Source organism: Oxyura jamaicensis, chromosome 4, assembly GCF_011077185.1.
Source record: "Oxyura jamaicensis isolate SHBP4307 breed ruddy duck chromosome 4, BPBGC_Ojam_1.0, whole genome shotgun sequence".
NCBI lineage: Eukaryota > Metazoa > Chordata > Aves > Anseriformes > Anatidae > Oxyura > Oxyura jamaicensis.
The window spans coordinates 28,714,893-28,734,957 of NC_048896.1; the positions used below are offsets into that span (position 1 = coordinate 28,714,893).

At 34.0% G+C, this 20,065-nt stretch overlaps 1 protein-coding gene across 4 annotated transcripts in view; it reads right to left on the bottom strand.

Annotated features, from left to right (window-relative positions):
• Positions 1–2,472: 2,472 nt before the first annotated feature.
• Positions 2,473–20,065, bottom strand: part of FSTL5 (follistatin like 5) — a 348,242-nt gene continuing 330,649 nt past the window's right edge. For all 4 annotated transcript variants that reach the window (XM_035323584.1, XM_035323585.1, XM_035323583.1 and 1 more), the window contains one exon: positions 2,473–4,940. In XM_035323584.1, the coding sequence (XP_035179475.1) occupies positions 4,238–4,940 (703 nt within the window). In that variant the 3' untranslated portion in view covers positions 2,473–4,237. The remainder of the gene's footprint in view (positions 4,941–20,065) is intronic.

Below are 20,065 nucleotides of genomic sequence, written 5' to 3' on the forward strand. Positions count from 1 at the left end.
TGGACCAGCCCTCCTGCTGTTTCAGATCTGAGTTCAGAAAGCTGAAAATTGCCATCTATAGTCTTTGGAGACAATAGATGTGGCCTTTCTTTTCTCTGCAGGAAGATGAAGGACGAGCAGGGGAAGGTTTCCTTCTTTTTGTACCTGTACCAGTGGTACCTGTCCAACATACAGCCTATTGCAAATACACGCATTTACACAATAAAATTCAATCAGACAAAACTGGAATCTGTTGACCTATAAAATATTCTACAAAGCTTTTGCACCTGCATTGGTTTTCCCTAAAGTTGCTTGAGTGAATGATTAGAAGAATAAGGAGAATAAGTGAAAATGGTAGTTAATGCAATTTTAAATTCTTAAAATATTCATTAGACGTGTTACCATAGCAACTAACTGACTCATTTTTTCCCGAAAATCTTGAAACGCATTACAGGTGTTCTCTTCAAAATATCATAAAAAAGGAAAGATATGAGTACAGATGATTGGTAATTGTTTTTTTTTTTTTTTTTTTTTTTTTCCAGAATCGAGACCTACCAATTTATTTACCAAATATCCTGCAAACAACCCTGCTACTGTTCTTTTACTAGGTAAAAACAAATGTCCTAAATTAAGCTGACAATAATCTTTCAGTTTAAATCAAACTGAGTGTTTTGAGGTAACTAGACAAAATGATTTAATAAATATGTTATTATATTAATACAACCTTTGTAATTTGTAACACTGCTATTCTGTGATCTGTATTTAGGAATATTTAATTCCTCACTGAAATGCTGATACTATGGCAGTGTAACAAAACAGCTGTTCAGTAACACAGAGGAATCCCATATTCAATCTCAGAAGATTCTGTTATTTCAAAGAAATTGAAACTGTCCATGAAGATCGCTGTTTAAATCTAAATAATACAATGACAGGCTTAAATGATGCCCTTTAACCTGTATTCAACAGACAGACTTACTTAATGATATGGTGTGAGCACGAGGCTCAATAAAAAACTCAGACTGACACTTTTAATCTCATTGATGTAATTAACAATATGTAGAGTTCTTTGAAACTTATTTCATCATTTTTGCTACTGAATTTCTTAAAGACATACTTATACAAAATATGCTTCTTACATATTTGAAAAGACATTTCAGTTTTGGACTTACGAACTCTTACCTTACCAAAAGAAACTCCTTCACTGCAACCTCAGCTGAAGGGCACTGTCTTGTCCTCACATGCACTTCTCTCAAATCCATTTGTGTTCAGGAACATAGCGGAAACTTTCAGCAGCTGTAAGAGAACTTAGCTTCCTCCGTTACATTTATATTATCTTCCACTTCTTTTCTCTAGCCTATTTCTGTAAAGAAATTCTAAACCTTAAAGATTTGTAACAGCTTGTGAAATAAATTGTGGGTGTTTACCATAAATTAACCAAAGGCATTCATTGCCTCTGCTTACAGCAGCAATCAGAAAAGACAGGATTTGAAACCATCTATTGGCACATCTGAGTTTGTATTAAGGGAAATTTGAAACACTGAAGACAGTGTTTCACTTCTCCAATTGCCATATGCTGCTAATACAAAAGAATAAAGGCACTAACAAAACTGACAACTAAGCTTGGATTTTAATAGAGATTCTATGGGGCCATGCAACATTTCATTGTCAAATAAAGAAGAGAAGGCTCCAAGGACACTTTATAGTGAGTGGCCTTCCAGTACCTAAAGGGGGCCTACAGGAAAAGATGGAAAGGGACTCTTCATCAGGGAGCACAGTGATATGAAAAAGGGCATTGTCTTTAAACTGAAAAAGGCTCGATTAGACATGAGGAAGAAACTATTTACTCAGAGTGCAGTGAGGCTCTGGAATAGGTTTCCCAAAGAGGCTGTGGATGCCCCATCCCTGGAGGTGTTCAAGACCAGGATGGATGGGGCACTTTGGTCAACCTGGTCTGGTGGAAGGTGTTGGCAGGGGGGTTGGAACTAGATGGTCATTAAGGTCCCTTCCAACCAAAACCACTCTATGGTCCTATGAAAGGAATCTAATTATTGTCATGAGATGCAATTCTTATCTTTTACTGTTTATGCTTATGCAAGGAGAAGGCAAAGTACTTTCTACCTATACCGAGCAGACTGGACAGTGAGCTGTTTAGCTGTTTATTGCCATGCTTTTGGGTTTAGGCTTTTACATTTATACAGCTTCTAGACTAGAGGTCTTTGGATCCAGAAGCCAGGCAACAGAATAAACATGTCTATACTCTAATTACTCTGTACATCTAATTGATTAGTAGATAAGCTTTTCTCTGTAGCAGCCAAAGGAAATTTTCCAGTTATACTCTTTTAAAAAGTTTTCTTTCCACACTGAATATAATTTATTCTATACATATGCTTTATAGATATAAAAGGCAGATTAAATTCCTTCTACCCTGCTTTCAGATAAAATCTGCTACATACCACTTCATGTGGCTATATTGGAGCATTCACCAAAGTCAGGTCAGTTTAAAATTTATGGGGTTTATTCTCCTTTTGTCAAGCATTTTCTACATACAGAACATTCACATGGTGTAAGTTACAGAAGAAAAATGCATGAAACAGACTACTGCAAATAAGTGAGTAACAGACAGAGTACATGATTCTTGTTTGTTCACAATGGAAAAAACTTGTTAAAAAGGAAAACAGATTCAGTAACTAGAAATGTAAGCAGACTCGTAATTTATTTAAATCTACCTACCAGGAGGTTTGCTCAAGCTAAAGAGAGATCTACTGTATCACACATGGCAGGATGCTAAATGCACACAAGATTACAATGCTAGAAAATTCCAGATTTCTAAATAATTTTACACAATCTAGATTGGAGTAAAATTTTGTTTTAAAAAAGGTGTTGTTTCTTTTATTGATTGCCTTCAGTAAAAGGAGGTCAGTTTAAGAGTTTATAAGCATTCCTTAGCAAAAACGTAATAAAAATAAAAATACTCCCAAACTTTTAAGTCATTGCTCTAAGTCTGGATAATTGTTTACTGCTGGCTTTCTTATCCGACTAACTACTGTTATTCTACTTCTGAGAATCTCATTTTTCCCATTTAGATGTTTGCTCATCATTAAAATTAGAATTCTAAGTTATCAAACTATAAAAAATACAAAGTTTTGTTTTTATTTTTTTTATTTTTTTAATTTTCACTAATCCAATTGGATGCATGAAGTTGAAGGTCTGTTGAGTTAACCAAATAGTTTAACAAATATGGGTCAATGGTATAATGCATAAGCAAAAGTATTACCTACAGGTTGTTGACTTCAGTTCTCTGAGTTTCCAGCTTCCTAAACCTAAATTTTATTTATTTATTTATTTATTTATTTGTTAAATACCAGTTTTCTTGTCAGCATAGGTAAAGCTTCATGATGCCATGTTTTCAGAATGTGGATTACCCTGAACAGTTAAGTGCAATGTTTCTCTGTAGTAGAACTCAAACTCCTTGCTGATGAAACCCTGTGACAGCTGAAAAAATAAATACCTATTTAAAAAAAAAAAAAAAAAAGAAAAAAAGAAAAAAAAGAAAAAAGAAATAAACTCCACAAGCTGCAGTGATCAGAAACGTGTGCACTGCAAATATAACTTCCCGTTTTCTTTTTTTTTTTTTTCCTCTTTGTATGTTCCAAAGCTTGAGACTAAAAATTTCATACTAAAGGTTTCTCTCCAATGACAAGCAATCCTGTAGACACAACAGGAATAAATTAAATAATTTCTATGCTTTACCTTTCTTGTGAGACTTTCGCTTCAAGGCACAAAAAGATTAAACAGTGGACTGGACAAAACAGGACATAATATTTCTGTTTAAGGAATCAAACGTTGTACAACAGCTCTTTTGTGTCTGAAGCAAACCAAACCAAAATTTGAATCATATTTACATATGATTCTTCCATTTACAAATTCAAAGTATTGTTAAATTCCCTGAAGCTTTATGGTTTTTTTTACTACTTTCTTTAAGATAATGCACGATGTTTATCATCAAGTTCAATATTCAGCAATTCCACTCAACCAATACGATCTTGGCTGATAGTTTATAAGGAGTACTATTACCATATAGCTGTTGTTTTAGTAACTTTTATGTGGAAGTTGACTCAAAGTGTGTTTAAAGTCAAAGAAATAACAGGTGTAGAAGGATCTAACAATTTCAAATGAAATATCTAGGTTTAAAGAACGGTATAATTTAAGTGCAATGTACTGTAAAACTATTAATTCAGTAAATATCCAACACACAGCCTTATGCTTCCCCAACCCAAATTACTGTGTTGCCTCTCTCAACTTCAGTGATTTCACAATTTAACTTATTGAGCCGTCCATCCAGGATAAACAGAGATTCCTTGGAAGGGGTCATGAGATACTGACCAAAAAGGCCACTGTCTTTTATAAGACGGTTCTTACTGTTCCAAGGCCATTCGCCTGCCTTTACAGGCTCCTTAAGACTCTTCACCATCTTAACCTTGCCAGAGGAGAGCTCCACGAAGAGAACATCAGTTTGTGTACTGGAGCTACAATAGACATTGTATTGATGAGCTTCAGTGAATGATGGCTGGAAAGCTACATCAGATATGTGCAAATTTGTATGAATGTCAAATGCATCCTGTATTTCTCCTCTCATTGTTATGGACTGGAACCTCATAAGACCCTTTGCGTCATCAATGCTGACAAGGTAGTGTCCATCTGGAGAGACGTGTGGTGTGCCTGTTACATCGCCATTATATCCAATCACAGAATCGGTAACGCTATCCACTATAAGCTGTGGTAGGACAGCCCCAGTAGTGTCAGGCTTACAATGGATAAAAAAAAATCCTCCAAGATGTGTATAAGCCAGTGACTGAGGAATACAATTATAATCCTTTAAACTAATTGTCTTGATGTACGACATAGTTTCAAGATCAATTTTCTGGAGCACAGGCTCATCCTTATGAAGAATAAATCCAAACCTGGAAGGAAAAAGACAAAATCAAAGAAAGTCAAAATTATTGTATGCATTATGTACAAATGTGGAAAGCCAATGTTACGAAGTCGATGAATTAATATGTGCAGCAGCATACTAATATATATCTCAGCTTCAGATATTAAGCATTTTATATTTTTTATTTGTCAGTGTTCTTGTAATTTTAATTTAGAGTGCATAAAATGAAATGTCTAAAAAATATTTATCTGATTAATTGGAAAAGTTTTTTTTTTTTTCAATTGACATAGGATAAAAGGTAAACATTACTTTGAGCATATCTATCCAGTTAAAATTTTCACTAAGAAGAGAAAGACTAAATATCACTAGTTAGTACATCTCACATATTTTAATTTACTTCATACAGTTCTTCAATTTTCTTGGGAATATCAGCTTAATCCAGCGCTCATTGTTATTCAGATAATTATCCAAATCTTTCTGATTTTAATTCAGCAGAAATGAATATCATAAAAGGATTTAGGATTATGCCTCCTAACTATCCAAGCCCCACCATTTCTTACATTTTAAATGACCCTTTATGCATTTCCATACATCAAGGAATTTTCACTGAACATGAATAATATGATAAAGCCTTAAACTTCTACAGTTTAATGTTTATAACATTTTAAATATACACAACATGACTACTCTATAATGTTAACATGTAAGTTTTGACTGCACAATCAATCGTTTTTATGCCTGAACCACTGCTCTAAATATTATGAAGTTATGAAGTTATGTCAAAGTAAATTAGTTTTGCTAATAATCTAAGAGCATTCACAACACTTCTCCAGAACAGCTGTTTTCCTTTGGCACATTTCATTTTCATTTGGCACATAACATTTTACTCAAATCTTTGATCCTAAAAATGAAGCTTTCTTGCTGCTGTGTACTGATATATAATCTAAAAATACCTTTCAGATTCTATTCATATGAAGCACTATGAGAACCACAGTTTTTCAACAACTGAGTTGTTGAAAATAGCACAAAATTTCACACTATACCTTACAACTTCAATATATTCAGTTATCTGCGAACCACCAAAGAAACGGGCAGAAAGGTTTCAGGACATTGTTCGAGCAGTTCTTCAAACGTAAGATAGGGTGAATTATATTTGTACTTCCTACTGAACTGGTACAATTTTCAAGAACATTTTTAATTTTAGCCCCACTTTCAGAAATACTTGCATCCTACTTGAGTATGATAGGATCATAGAACTGTAGAATCTTTTTTTTTTTTTTTTTTTTTCCCCGCATGAGTACTGACGGAGGGATAGATACTGCCATTACTATTGCCTTCATTATTAATATTAAATGTGGTAAAAACAAACAAAAAAACAAACAAAAAAACACACAAATATCTAGATTGCTAAATCAAGCACTGAAACATCAGAACACGTAAAAGCAACAAAAACAATGTCACATTAGCATTATTATACACAATATAAAGTCAGCCAACATTCGTGACCTGTCCAGTTTATGTTGTCAATCTTTAGCCCTATTTCTAATGCAATTAGATTCATGTCTTAACACACATAACTCAGTTTCCTCATCCCTGCACTGCTCCTGGTCTGTGGAGTCCACTGGCCACATCTAAGGAGGAGAGGTTGTAACATGGGGAGTTTTCATGGACTTATGCTTAGTAGCTAAGTAGAGGATAACGATGCTCCTGCAGAGGGAAGCATGAGGTGCACCAGAATTCATCTTTGCTTTAGACTTAGCACATAGTGTTACATGTCAAGGTGGCAGGTCAGAAATCATAGAAAATGAACATGGAGGAAAACTGGACTACTGGCATGGAAGAAGATGGCTGGCATATGCAAGAGAGGTTAGGCCATTTGTACAGGAAGAAACTGAACACGTGGGAAAATCTGATTATTGTGGAATGGTGTAACACAGGACAAAAAAATAGGTTACTTACTATCATTTAGTGATGCCATTTACACAAATTTAAAATTGAATAGGATGGTGATTAACCCTTCTCACTTTTCCTTATTTTAATGAGTTAAAGGTATCTGAAGGCAAAAGAAAATATCTGTCCTGAGGTCAGTGCAATTGCATGTGTTGAATACATTAAATATTGTATTTTCAGCTCCTACAGTATTATTTCATTTATTTTGAGTACTTTGCACAGTGCAGACTTTTGCTTTAGTTACTCTTGAACTCAATTTCAATAATGAAAACAATGAACGTTGTTTTCATTTGACTTTGGTAAAGCTGACTTTGGGTTTGAAAACACTATTTTTCTCTTCTGGTATACCAATAACAACAATAGGGAAAAAAATGGAAATTTTATTTAAAGAGAACTAAAAAGCTTTCACAAAGCTGCTTTCAATTACGTCCAGACTTTATATCCAAGTGATGCTTTCATGTGTACATAAATATTTACAAAAGTGGTTATGTGATTTTGAAAGACCCATCACACAGCTATATGATTAAATATAATATAATTATATACAATATAATACAGAAACTGTATAAAACAGAGATTTTTTTTTTTCCTGTAAAAAGAAGTTCATTTCACCTTAAAACATATTTGGTGCATCTTATTGTTTATGTGTGCTCAGCATATTTCATTCTACCTTCATTGTAATTAAGAAAAATTACTCAAAATTCCACTGTATGTTTTCATCTGCATTTGAATTTTAGAATTAAAATCAGAATTTGTCAGAAGTCACAAATAATTATAAAGTAATGATTATTTTTCTACCACAAAACAAACTTGAAAACCTAAATAAATGTATTTCAAGTTGAGAAACCCTTGAACAACTGTTTTCATATATCACATATCATCCTGATAAGCAAAAAGAAATCTTTATGCACCTTGCGAATCAATTTATTTTACAGATTATGCTAAACCAATGAAAATGATCCTTTCTTTCTGAAGGAAAGTACAAATGCAAAATGGTACAAATTACCTAAACCATAAATTATTTCTTTCTGATTTAGATCACAGTTAAAATGATTGACTTAAACATTTTGATTCAAAGAATTCTTCCCTGCCTATGAATGCTCTATTAAACAGTGTTAATGATCAATTTATGTGATATTTTGCATTCAAAATGTCACTAATTTCAAGATGAATAGATAAATTACTAATCTGTGTTTCTCAAACATTATTCCCTATGTAATATGTTTTTGAACCGCAAGTACCTTCAGCTTATGATAACTTTGGTTGCATAAAACCTTTGATTATCAGAACAGCGTATATATATACACCCTAAAGTTAAATATAAGGTCTCATAACTTCCCTAACATTGCATGGGCTGAAGGTGTGGAAAGATTCACATTCAACCAGTTTTACTAATGGGAGAGGCTGCTGCCACTGTTCATAACCCCTCCAGCTTCTCATAACCTGGTGGCATCCTCTGACAGAGGGATCATCTAAATTCTACCACTGAGTAGTTCGATTAAACATTACCTAAGACACGCCATCAAAATAAATTTAGTTATCCTGAAATCATGCAATATGTCTGTTGATTAACCTGGATGGTTTGAACTAAATAGTTTTGGAGCCAGAGCAGAACAAAATTTTCCACTGGTATCGGTATGCTAAGAAGAGGATGTTTGTCTACAGCCTTAGATGCAAATGTCTCCAGATCTTCAGTGTTAATCATATGCTTATTCCAAAGCAAATCAACACATGCATTTTAAAACATAAATCAACTGAAAACACATAATGTCTAAATTTTTAGTATCTAAACCACAACTTTCCAAAGCATTCTAGTTTCTTATGCAACTTCACGTATCTTTTTGTACCACTTAGTTCCCAGTCCAAAACCAACCTTCAGTATCCTGGATACTGAATTTTTAGAATTCAAAAAGCTGTTTCAGGTTTGGTAACAGAATTCACAGGTAAATGCTTGAAGATCAAAGAAACCAACTTCAGGATTGCAAAAGCCTTATCCTGATACTGTATTTATTGTTCCCGGGAGCACAAGTTATTATTCTTACTGTCGCTGCTTGCTCTGAAGCTATTAAGATACTTGATTTTACAATCTCCTGCTGCTGCAGCAGCTAATCATACAACTACTGATAATCAGCTATAGCTGAATACCCATCTTACTTTTAAAGTGTGCAAGAGAAAGAAATTAATACAATTTCTTTACATTGATCCCTCAGTTTCATGCTCATAAATATTTTCAGCTTTGTAGCCTTAACATTGTTTACCACTATCCATGTTCTTCACTGTATCCTGCTTATTTCTGAAATTCAAAAACACAGCTTTGATGAAAATCCCTTCACTTTTTTCTTTATGTAGCAATTTCTCTAACACAGGAAACATACACTTTATTATAATGTTAACATTCTGAAGACTTTTTGCTTTAAATTTTTTTTCTAGTTCAAACTTAAACAACTTACAACTTTGGGCACTGATATAATGTGGAAAACTTTAGCCTACAAGGTAATGTTTTTAGAAGTGAGTAGAGTAGAAGCTCAGGTTTCCTAGCAGAATACTAATACAGTGAACTTACGTAGTAGTTTTACTGATTTCAAAGCTCTTTACAAGTATCACAGCAAATGAAGTAAAAAGCTGAATGACTTTCCTAAGGCAATATAATGATCCACTGGCAAAGTCAGAGTAAAAATACAGATTATTTAAAGTCCAACACATTTTCCTGATCACGCTACAGGCTACCCACACCGCTGCAGCTGAGGTCCTAGAAGAGACAGATGGGAGTAAGTTCAGACAACTAACATACATTCTTTTGCATAAGAATGTAGAAATAATATTTGCATCAAAATTAGCTAGGCTTTTGAAACTAGGTGGGGAAAAAGAGAAGGTTCAAAGTGCGAAGCTGGTATATCTTTATGAAGGACCAGGACCTGCCCTTCTCTAGACCCAGAAGTATGGCTGCCAAAAGTAATTTAATAGAACTAATGTGATTCATCGATATTGTTATTCAATTAATTTTTTCTCAACCTGTCATATCAACTTACCTTCTCAGTGCCTCAATTCAAATTCAGTAAAGCTGGATGCAGAAGTAAATACCCAAACAGCACAATAATACATATAAAAGCTGGGGGGGGCGGGGGGAGGAGAGTTTGAAAGCATCCAGTCTTCTTGGATGTGAAAGGATTTGTCAAGCTGTGTGTTTTATAAATTTGCTTGTCTGTCTGCCTCAGTAAGATCTATGAGGCTGGGGTTTTGAGAAGCTGAACAAATCAAGAGAGAGGTCTACTTGTTCACGTGCCTGTGAGGTTTGCGTGACTGGTTCTTAGTCTATGAGAATTGCTAGCAGTGGCATAAGCATGGGAAAAGTAATGCAAGTTCTGAAGGGAAGATGCAGAAGGGAAAAAGGGAAGAAAATTGTTAAAAAAAAAAAAAAAAAAAGCTAAAGATTCTATGTCTGATATTGTAAAGTATAAGGAATGAGAGAGAGAGAAAAAAATAATCTTTTGTAACATAAAGATGAGGTAATATTTTCTAGGCCAGTAGCAACTGAGGGAGATGATAAACAGCTGTGGATTTTTTTTATTATTATTATTTTTCTTTTAGGAACATACATCTATCTGTCAGATTAGATAATTTATCCTGAGAATGTTGAAAGAGTTTATGAGCTCTTAACATGTTAATAAATCTCAGAATAAAAGAAAGAATTGGAAAGTCTGGAAGAGGGTTATTGAAATATTCAAAAGATCAAGCCAGGCATCAGCAAACTGCAAGCTGATTAGCTTGATATGCATCTCAGGGAAATAATAAAATGGATGGCAGACAAGCAGGTCAGTACGAAATCTGAGTCTAAGGAGTCAAAAAGAACCAAACCTCATACAGTCCTTGGAGTAATATACAGGGAGAGGTAAGGATAATGCAGAAGTCTCATATCTGTATTATACATTGGGAAGACCAAAGCCAAAATGCATCATGTTGCTTTATTTCTGATATATATATATTTTTTTAAAAAAGGAATATTAAAAAAAATTGAGGTAAGTAAAACATCTAAAATTATTTGAAGGATATTTTTAAGCAAAAGTCTGAGAGAATTCAACATATTTAGCTTATGAAAGATATAATTTAGATGTGACTTATTTACAACTTATACATATACTTTAATGGAGAGAACATACTGTTTAATAATGCTATCTTTAATCTCACAGAAAGTATAATAATGATTACAGAGTAAAATTAGACAAATTAAAATTTAGAAGCACGTGTTTTTCTAACAATGGGGATGATAACATATTGCAACAATCTACTATAGAGGTGATGATTTTTCTTTGGTGGGAATCTGCTCTTTTTGATCAGTCAGTAAAGACTGCTCTTTTTGGAAGACTGCTCTTTTTGGAAGACTTGACCAAGCCCAAGTAGAGGTAGATTTAGAAATATCCGATTCACTATCTACATTTCTCAATTACTATGGTATGCACAGAAATCATAAAATCATAGAATATCCCAAGTTGGAAGGGACTCATAAGGATCATCGAGTCCAACTCCTAAAAAGTCAGAAGAGATGTTCTCATGGTCTTTTCAAGATTACAAGTATAACATTAATTCTTTGTCTTTGTTCACACATACAAAATAGCATCAGTGCAGTAGATTTAAACCTCATACAACTCAGGCATCTTTTGTTGAGATTTTAAGGAGCTAAGCATTTCAAATCTTATTAATTTTGATTTGACATAATATCTTATCTCACAGACCAAAAACAACTAAGAAAAAAAAATAGTCCCCATTGACTCTACAACACACTGATTTCCAAATTCAGGAAGTTTGCTGCTTGTTTGGGTACTATAACTACACAACTATAACGGACATAATTTCACTTAGGAAGAAAGATGTTCTAAGGCTGGGATGGTCATTCTTTTCAAGTTTATTGATCTAAACATAGAAGATATTGGTGGATAGCTTGTAGGGACAGTCATTGATCATAGAGTCATGCTTCAAAAAGTTGCCTGCTTGCATACAGCAATGATCAGTTGCAAAAAAAATGTACCCACTGTCCAATAAACTAATTGCTGCTTTTTAACAACCAAGTGTATCCATCCATACTTCCCTTCTGTCTAGCATATAGAACCTTTTGGCATGCCAATGTCAAGATTGTTAACTGTACTTTTATTGTCAACTTGTCCTTTGTCTTACTGATGAGGAGGTAAGAGTAACTGTAAAAAAAAAAAAACAAAACACATTACTTTCTAAATTTGTCAGAAAACAGTACTGCAAGTCACCAAGGTTAAAGGAAGCTTTGGAGTACACAGGTTAGCTCTGATACAAAAAAGGCCACGTGGAGTAAAACAGTGTAATTTACCAGAGCTATAAGCAATGAATTGTCAGTGAAATATATTAAAATCTTGTCTTCCAATGGTGTCTCTCATTGCAGTGCAGTGGGGACATTTCACAAAACAGATATTAGTAAGAGAATTTTACTGGAGATCTCAGTAAAACAGTCAGGAAGTAATAGGCTGAGCTTTGGTTATGCTGTGTTTTTTGTTTGTTTGTTTGCTTGTTTCCCCTCCAATTAAAGTAAATCAAGACTATTAAAACTGGGTAAAGAAGTTTGCACTAATACCTTACATTTCATTCTGTTCTGTGGATATCTGAATTCAACCCCCAAAGCTACTATAATCTAATAACTTTTCAAAAGCATCTAGTTTACTAGAAGGATTAAAAAAATACAGCCACTCATAGTCAAACAATAAAATTGTGCTTGTCGCCTGTGTGCTGTTAGCCTGTTTTTTATGATTAGGTTGTTGGAGAACAAGTGATACTTCAGAGTAACTCCACATTTCCCAAAAGATTTATAGACAGATGGTAGTGTATTTAATGCAAAATTTCCTCTCATATAGATTGATATGCAGAAGCCTCCCACTGCTCATTAAACTCTGATCAATATTTACGAGAATCTCAATCCTCATGTCTTTTCTATGCAGTGCAATCATGCACAATATCTGACAGCATATAAAGGTGTTTGTCAGAGTGCATACTGGGAACTCATGCAATTCAAGCCTGAAGTATATGAGACCAAATTTTCACATTTTGAATCATTTTACAGTTAATGCAAGTGGGAATCTGTAGCCTGTGGGCATGTCACTCCACTTGAAGTATATACTAGAACCATGAAATATGAAATTTTCTTTCTTCATTTACTCCATATGTATGAATAATAAAGATTTTAATACCAGATTTTAAAGAATCAACCACATTGAATATTTTCCACAAAAAAAAAAAAATACTGTCACAACTATTTGTTCTGATGAATAGTTAAAAAAGAAAAATCTGAGTAATTATACCGAGCACATATATATATATACTAATATATACTATAGCACCTTCCATATGAGGAGTGCATTCAGCTTGGCTGGGATGGAGTTCATTTTCTTCACAGCAGCCCACATGGTGCTGTGTTCTAGATTTGTGACCAAAAGAGCATTGACAGAACACCAATGTTTTAGTTGTTGCTGAACAGTGCTGACACAGCAGCAACGCCTTCTCTGTTTCTCACTCTGTCCCCCCCCCAGCAAAATTTGACAGGTTCGGGTGTGGACAAGATACTAGGATACTGCCAGGACAGCTGACTCCAATTGACCAAAGAGATGCTCTGTCACAGAACATCATATTCAGCAATAAAATTATTTCCAGAGTAGCCAATGCTTGGAAAACTGGCTGGGCATTGGTCTGCTTGTGGTGAGTGATAGCTTTTGCATCTCCCCCCCCCCCCCCCTTCACTTATTAAATTGTCTTTATGTTGACCCATGAGTTTTCTCACTTTTGCCTTTCCAATTCTCTCTCCCCCATCCCAAAAGAGAAAAGTGAGCTGGGTGGTGGGTTCAGCTGACAGCCAGAGTCAACCCACTACAAGGATTCATTAGTTTTCTGTGAAAGCCATTGATTTTTACAGTACCTAGATGAAGAGAAATTGAGACAGATAAATTATATTACTTCTATAAACTAACTTAAAAGAGGTAGAGAATATCCTAAAAGGTATCAACTTTGAAACGTATTTCTCAGCAGTGAAGTCTGTATGGATGAATACCTCGTTTTCCTAATTTTAATAGGGAAAAATAAACAAACAAACAAACTCACATATTTAAGAGAAGAATAATTACAATAATTGTGAAAACTAAAGTTAACATGGTATAAATGATTATTTCTAGAGTCTCATAACCTACATTCAAGACCATAATTTATTAAAGCACTGTTTTCTCCTTTCTACTTAGATATGCTTCTAATTTTTATTTATTTTTCTGTTTGCTGTAAATGAGAAACTTAAGTGTTATGCAACGTAACATACCAGAAAAATTGCTTTCAGATTAACTTCATATTATAATTTTAATGGAATGTATTTTTTATTAAACAGTTGTGACATTTGTATTTACTAGAAAAATGCACAGTGTAGTACACAGGGGTTTACTTTTTTTAATGCTATAGCTAGAACAGAAACAAGTCTTGCTGCTCAATTGCTGGAATGTATTTAAAAAATGGGATTTAGTATCCAGATTTATGGAACTATAAACCTGTATGTAATGAAAAAACAGTGAGCAGTAAACCTATGACTGATATATAAACATCCAACAATCCAGTTCATCAGCTGTCATGAAAATGTTTATGTTTAATCCTAAGAGGGGGCAGCACATTTATACCTTCATCTAGAATGGCAGTGACAGATCTAAAGCCACACAAAACTAAGTTTTGGACGGTTCTGATAAGGATTTCAAGTAATAATACCTTTTTTTAAAAAAGTGTATATTCCAAGTAATAATACACTTAAAAAAAAAAAAGTGTATTTTTTTAAAAAAAAGTGTATTTTAAAAAGTGTATTTAAAAAGTGTATTTAAAAATAGTGTATTTTTTTTTTAAAAAAGTGTATTTTTTAAAAAAAGTGTACTTTAGACTATGTACATGTGCAAAAGGATTATACTGCCACAATGGCCCATGTCATTTAAGTATTACATTTTTTATCATCTGGTCTTTTCATCAGTTTATTAAAAACTGATATATGAACTAGGAAATCAAAAGTGACAAAAACAATACATGGCTTAACCGTAAGTGGCTCTTTCACATATATCAATCCATTTATGTTTACATCCATACTGCTTTGAAATAAAAAATAAAAAATAATAAAAAAAGCAAACATATTCCTGTAGTTGTAACAAAACACAGCTGCCTTCCTCTAAAATCACATCAGCAGTAAGTAGTTTGAAAAATTGTCACTATGATAGTTCAGTCTCACATTATCTCTGATAGAAAAAGAAAAAAGATGGGATTCCTTTTTGGTAGACACTTACAATTAAATATATAACCACGTGTATCCACACACAGGTTAAGTCTTCAAGTTGCTATTTTTGCCAGCAGCCCAAGCAGCCAACAGGGTCTAGAGAATCAAGAGTTGACCAGCACAGGAGCCCTTGAGGGCATGAGCAAAATTGCCTTCTAGATTCCTCTACCTGTACAGACTAGACCTCCATTAACTGTAGCAGAAGCTAGATAACTTGCACCCATAGATGCACAGATGCAATGGATTTTCACACCTAAATCTACCTGCCTACCTCCTGAGCTTCACGCTCACCATAGCTGTTCTATCCAAAAGAAAATATTATATCCCAAAATAGACTTACCAGAAATTTGCAGATTTAGAAAACTGAAGTTTAATTGACTAACATTACATCAGGATGAAAGTAAAAGCTAGAGTTCGAAAACTTTGAAATGTGATTTTCTGTTTCTCCTAGCTATTATAAAACATTCAGGTACCACGTAGCTGTAGGGGTTATTAAAGCTGTCCTTTTTGGTCAGAAATTAAAAGTCTTGCACCGAGGAGCAGCTAGCACTACGCTCAGTCACTAGATACAAAGTAAGTATATGTCAGTATATATACAGAATGTCAGTATATATACAGTAATATGTCTCCATGCAAAACAGAGTTAAAAGCAGCAAGGATATCCCCTCTTTGATTAAGAGATCCCTGAAAATCCACTCTAAAAGGGTAGTTCTAATACAACATCATGAACACACTTCACTTTCAAAAAAGTGTATTTTTCCAACTATAATGATCAACTTCAAATTTTCTCAAGTCAAGAGGCTTGAGACAACAACAAAAACCCACCCACCAAAATAACAAGCCACCCACTCCAAAGTTTGCCTTTCAATTTTATCTTCTTAGGGTTTTGCAGAGCTCTAAGAATTGTAGGTAGCATTTCTCAATGAATTTTCCAAATGTAACTTTGCTTATCACTATATTTGAGTGAACTAAATGTTTATATCACGATTAAATGATTAGACTGTCTGTTTGCACTAACACTGTATACTGCAAAAGGTCAAGATGAAATTACATCATATGACTTTTAACATCTCTTATTTAGACATTGCATTTACAAATCAGAAGAAATATTTTTCAAATAGGATGTGACCCAAATCATACTATATCTACTGATTTTAAAATTTTATGAAAATTCCTGTTTTTAAAAGATACATTTTAAAAGCATATCCGTTTGTGCAGACAAGAACTATGAAAACTTTGCAAGGGAATTTAGTATCCAGCTTAGGCACTGTTTTTCTGCAATTGGATTGACAATTAGGCATTGTCTGCCTACAATTCTACATAGAAGAACTGTATTTCATAACAGTTGCTTCCATTAATACCATTATTTTTACATAATACCAAGATTTTTAAAAAGCTTAATTTCCCAGTGTTAAGATACTGAGAAAGTCATGTTACACAGTTTTTCTCATTCTATAGCATCCAACCTGTGTAGATAACCCAGGAAAAAATATTAGCTTATTCAGGCAGTGGTACTTGAATTAATTATAATACTGTTGGGCTTAATCTGTTTTACCTTTATTCATTGTGTGTATAACACTGAGAGTTTTGTGCAAGGATACTGGGCAAAGCATACTAAAGTGAAGGTCAAAACAGAAAGAATTCTGTAAAGAATTCAAACCCAAGGCAGACTTTAAGGCAGCCTTGTTTAAACACACTTTACCCTCATTTGCTGCAGCTGAACACCTTCATTTCATCCTATAGTAATACTGCATCTCCAATGGTTATTCAGAATGAAGAAAGAAACTGAGATCTGCAGCTACAGAATCAGTGAAGATGCAATATTATTTTAATTTAAAGTTCTAATTGAGTGAAGTATAAATTAATTATGCACCAGATATTCCATGCAACATTTCAAAATCATGTGAATTCTGATAATGCATGTGAATCTGCATTAATGTTGATATTGAAATCACGCGGATTCTGAATGGCATGAAATTGCAACATGGAACGTTCAGGCTGGGTGTTAGGAAAAGGTTCTTCACCAAGAGGGTGGCCAGGCACTCTAACAGGCTCCCCAACGCAGTGGTCACAGCACTGAGACTGCTGGAGTTCAAAAAGAGTTTGGACAGCATTCTCAGTCATATGGACTGAGTTTGGGTGGTCCTGTGTGGAGCCAGGAGTTGGACTCCACAGTCAAAGGAGTTGGACTCGATTATCCTTGTGGGTCCCTTCTAACTCGGGATAGTTTATGATTATATGAACGCATCTTTAAAACAGTTTTTGCAAGGTACCATTTTTTCCACCATTCAGACAGAGCAAACTAATTTAAAAACAACAGCCAAGCAAGAAGCTAGGATGGAGCTGCCAACAAGTAGTATATTCACAACTTTGCTGCCTTTATGTTATTTTCTTCCTTTAGACAAGACATACACATTACTTGTGAATGCAACTGCATTTACTGTAAAACAGGAAATATGCAAACAAGTTAAAAAGTCATAACACAAGAAAAGAATAATAAATACTCTGCTAAAAATGAGGATTAATTTGTTATTAAGTGATTTTTATGAATACTTTAACATAAAACTGTGTTTGTGATGAAAAGATGGATAGAGTAGAAAATGATGATGATGTAAACACCGATGCCCCCCTTTCCTTTTAGTTTCTGGCCCTACACTCACAGATTACTCCACTCAAGTCAATAGACTTTTTGTAAAGAGAGATCTAAGATCAAACACTCAGGGAAAATGATGTTCTCAAAACAAAAACCAAGTAAAACAAAAAGAAGAGAACTAGATGAGCTACAATCAAAACTATTTGTACACAAAGCAAAAAAACAGTATTGTCGGACAAAACAGAAGTTTTCAAGGAAACAATAATAAACATTACCTACTTTATCCCATGTGAATAACATTCATCTTTAAAACTACTCTGTATTCTATATTTTAGAGACCTTTACTCAGAATTTATTCTAAAAATCAACATGGGAAGATATAGTTTTATTGCTACAAAGCTTGATCAAATCTGCTGATCAAAAGTTTTCTGGAACTCCAAGTAAATACCATTAACTTCCCATGAAAGGCTGTTAGAGGATCAGGGTGGTCCCCTACTCTATAAAGATCTTCTAATCTGGCAACATGGGAAAGTATTAGTATTTAAACAAAATTTAAAAATAAAAATGTGTTATATATCAAGCTTTTTTTTTTTTTTTTTTTTTTCTCCTGATGAAATGAAATTATCCATTGTAGTTCTGGAGAATGAGAATATCAGCAAGGACAGGAAAAAGAAATTGGCCAAAGAGCTGTTTCTTAGTGGTACACAACAATTGCTTTTGGTGGTCTTTTGAGCTTTTGTGATTAACACACACACACAAAGATGCACTCTTCCTTGTAACTGTGGATTTTCTAAGAACTTGACAAACAGCACTGTAACCATTATTTCGTATATTAAAATCATTCTTTACTTTATATCCATACATGGATTATTCTCAGGAATACTGTTTTCACTGATTTCCTTCACTTCTAAAAGGCCTTGCAGTCATACCATTGAAATATCACAGTTAATTTTCCTCACTTTTAAATTACTCTTTTAAATAAAGTTCAAAATACATTTCTATTGTCATTTTCTATTAAAACTGCTGTAGCATATTGCACAAATAAAATATTTATCTCTAGATAAAAAAACACGTTTTTCATTTTTGAAGGGTTTCTGATTTCAAAAACTGTCAGCATTGCAAGGGCATACCAGTCTTCCCCTCAGGACCTACAAAATGATTGTTCCTGGAATAGTTCATTTCTGGCAGGTTGCTGAGAAAAGACCTTTCTTTAATTCCTGCAGTTCAGAAATGGTTGCTTGATGATAACAAAAGGCTAAGTAGATTTTGCCCGTTGGCTATTACTCATCAGCACAAAAGTTGTTTTACTTTTGGGTACTACAACAGTCTTTGACCTTTGAAGTTTGTTTCCCTGATTTTGTTTCTGTTCTTTATGACACTAAGAACTCTTGCTTCATATTTCTGTTTTGCAGCAGAAAAGGCTCTCCCACATATTTGAGAATAAGTGTTAAGCACAAAGCATCTTCTTATCACTGTAAATTAAGTATTTAAAGACTCCACCTTGAAAAGATATAAATAATATTTGCATCAGTAACAAGTGACTATTATAACATACCTCTGAAATCTTAACACAGCAGTCCCAAGAAATAGGAATGGGGAAAATAACTTAGAATAAGAAAATTAAAAAACACAGAACAGAATGTTGTGAGGTTGCCCTGTTGGAACACGAGTAATTTCAACATATAACAACACCATTGCTACCATTTCAGTTAAATGAATGAAAAGGTGAGTTCTGATGAAGAATGGAATTTGATGGCAGGTCTTTTGATACCCCCTCTCCCTCCCTCTCTCCCTATTTCAGTGTAAGATTGTACCTGCAGAGTATTTAAATTATATCTCATATATCTTGTGTATCTTCAATATACACTCCTGAAATGGAGTGTATACTGAAGAATATCTTTGAACGACCTGTGAAGATTTTGCCATAGCTGGCCCAATGGTGGCTTCTTCAGACTTTTTTTTTTTTTTTTTTTTTTTTGGTCTTGCAGGAAGAGCTCACTTGTTATAACATGGACCAGTTAGTCCAGTGTTTTTCACTCATATTTAGTATACGTTTGCGCAGGATAGGGATAAGGCCTGATCTTTCAGGGTACTAGTGATGCCAGAGTCCATGACTTGTCTGAGGCTTCCCTCATAAAACACTTACAACAGAAGTATATGAAACAGACTTTTTCATTATTTCAAATTGATGTCCAATGATTAGAGTATTCAAAAGAAAATAATCCAAGACATTTTATGACAAAGTAAAACATTTTGGTTTCTACATTTTTAGAACCCAGGAAGACATGAAACTATTTGCATTTTATCA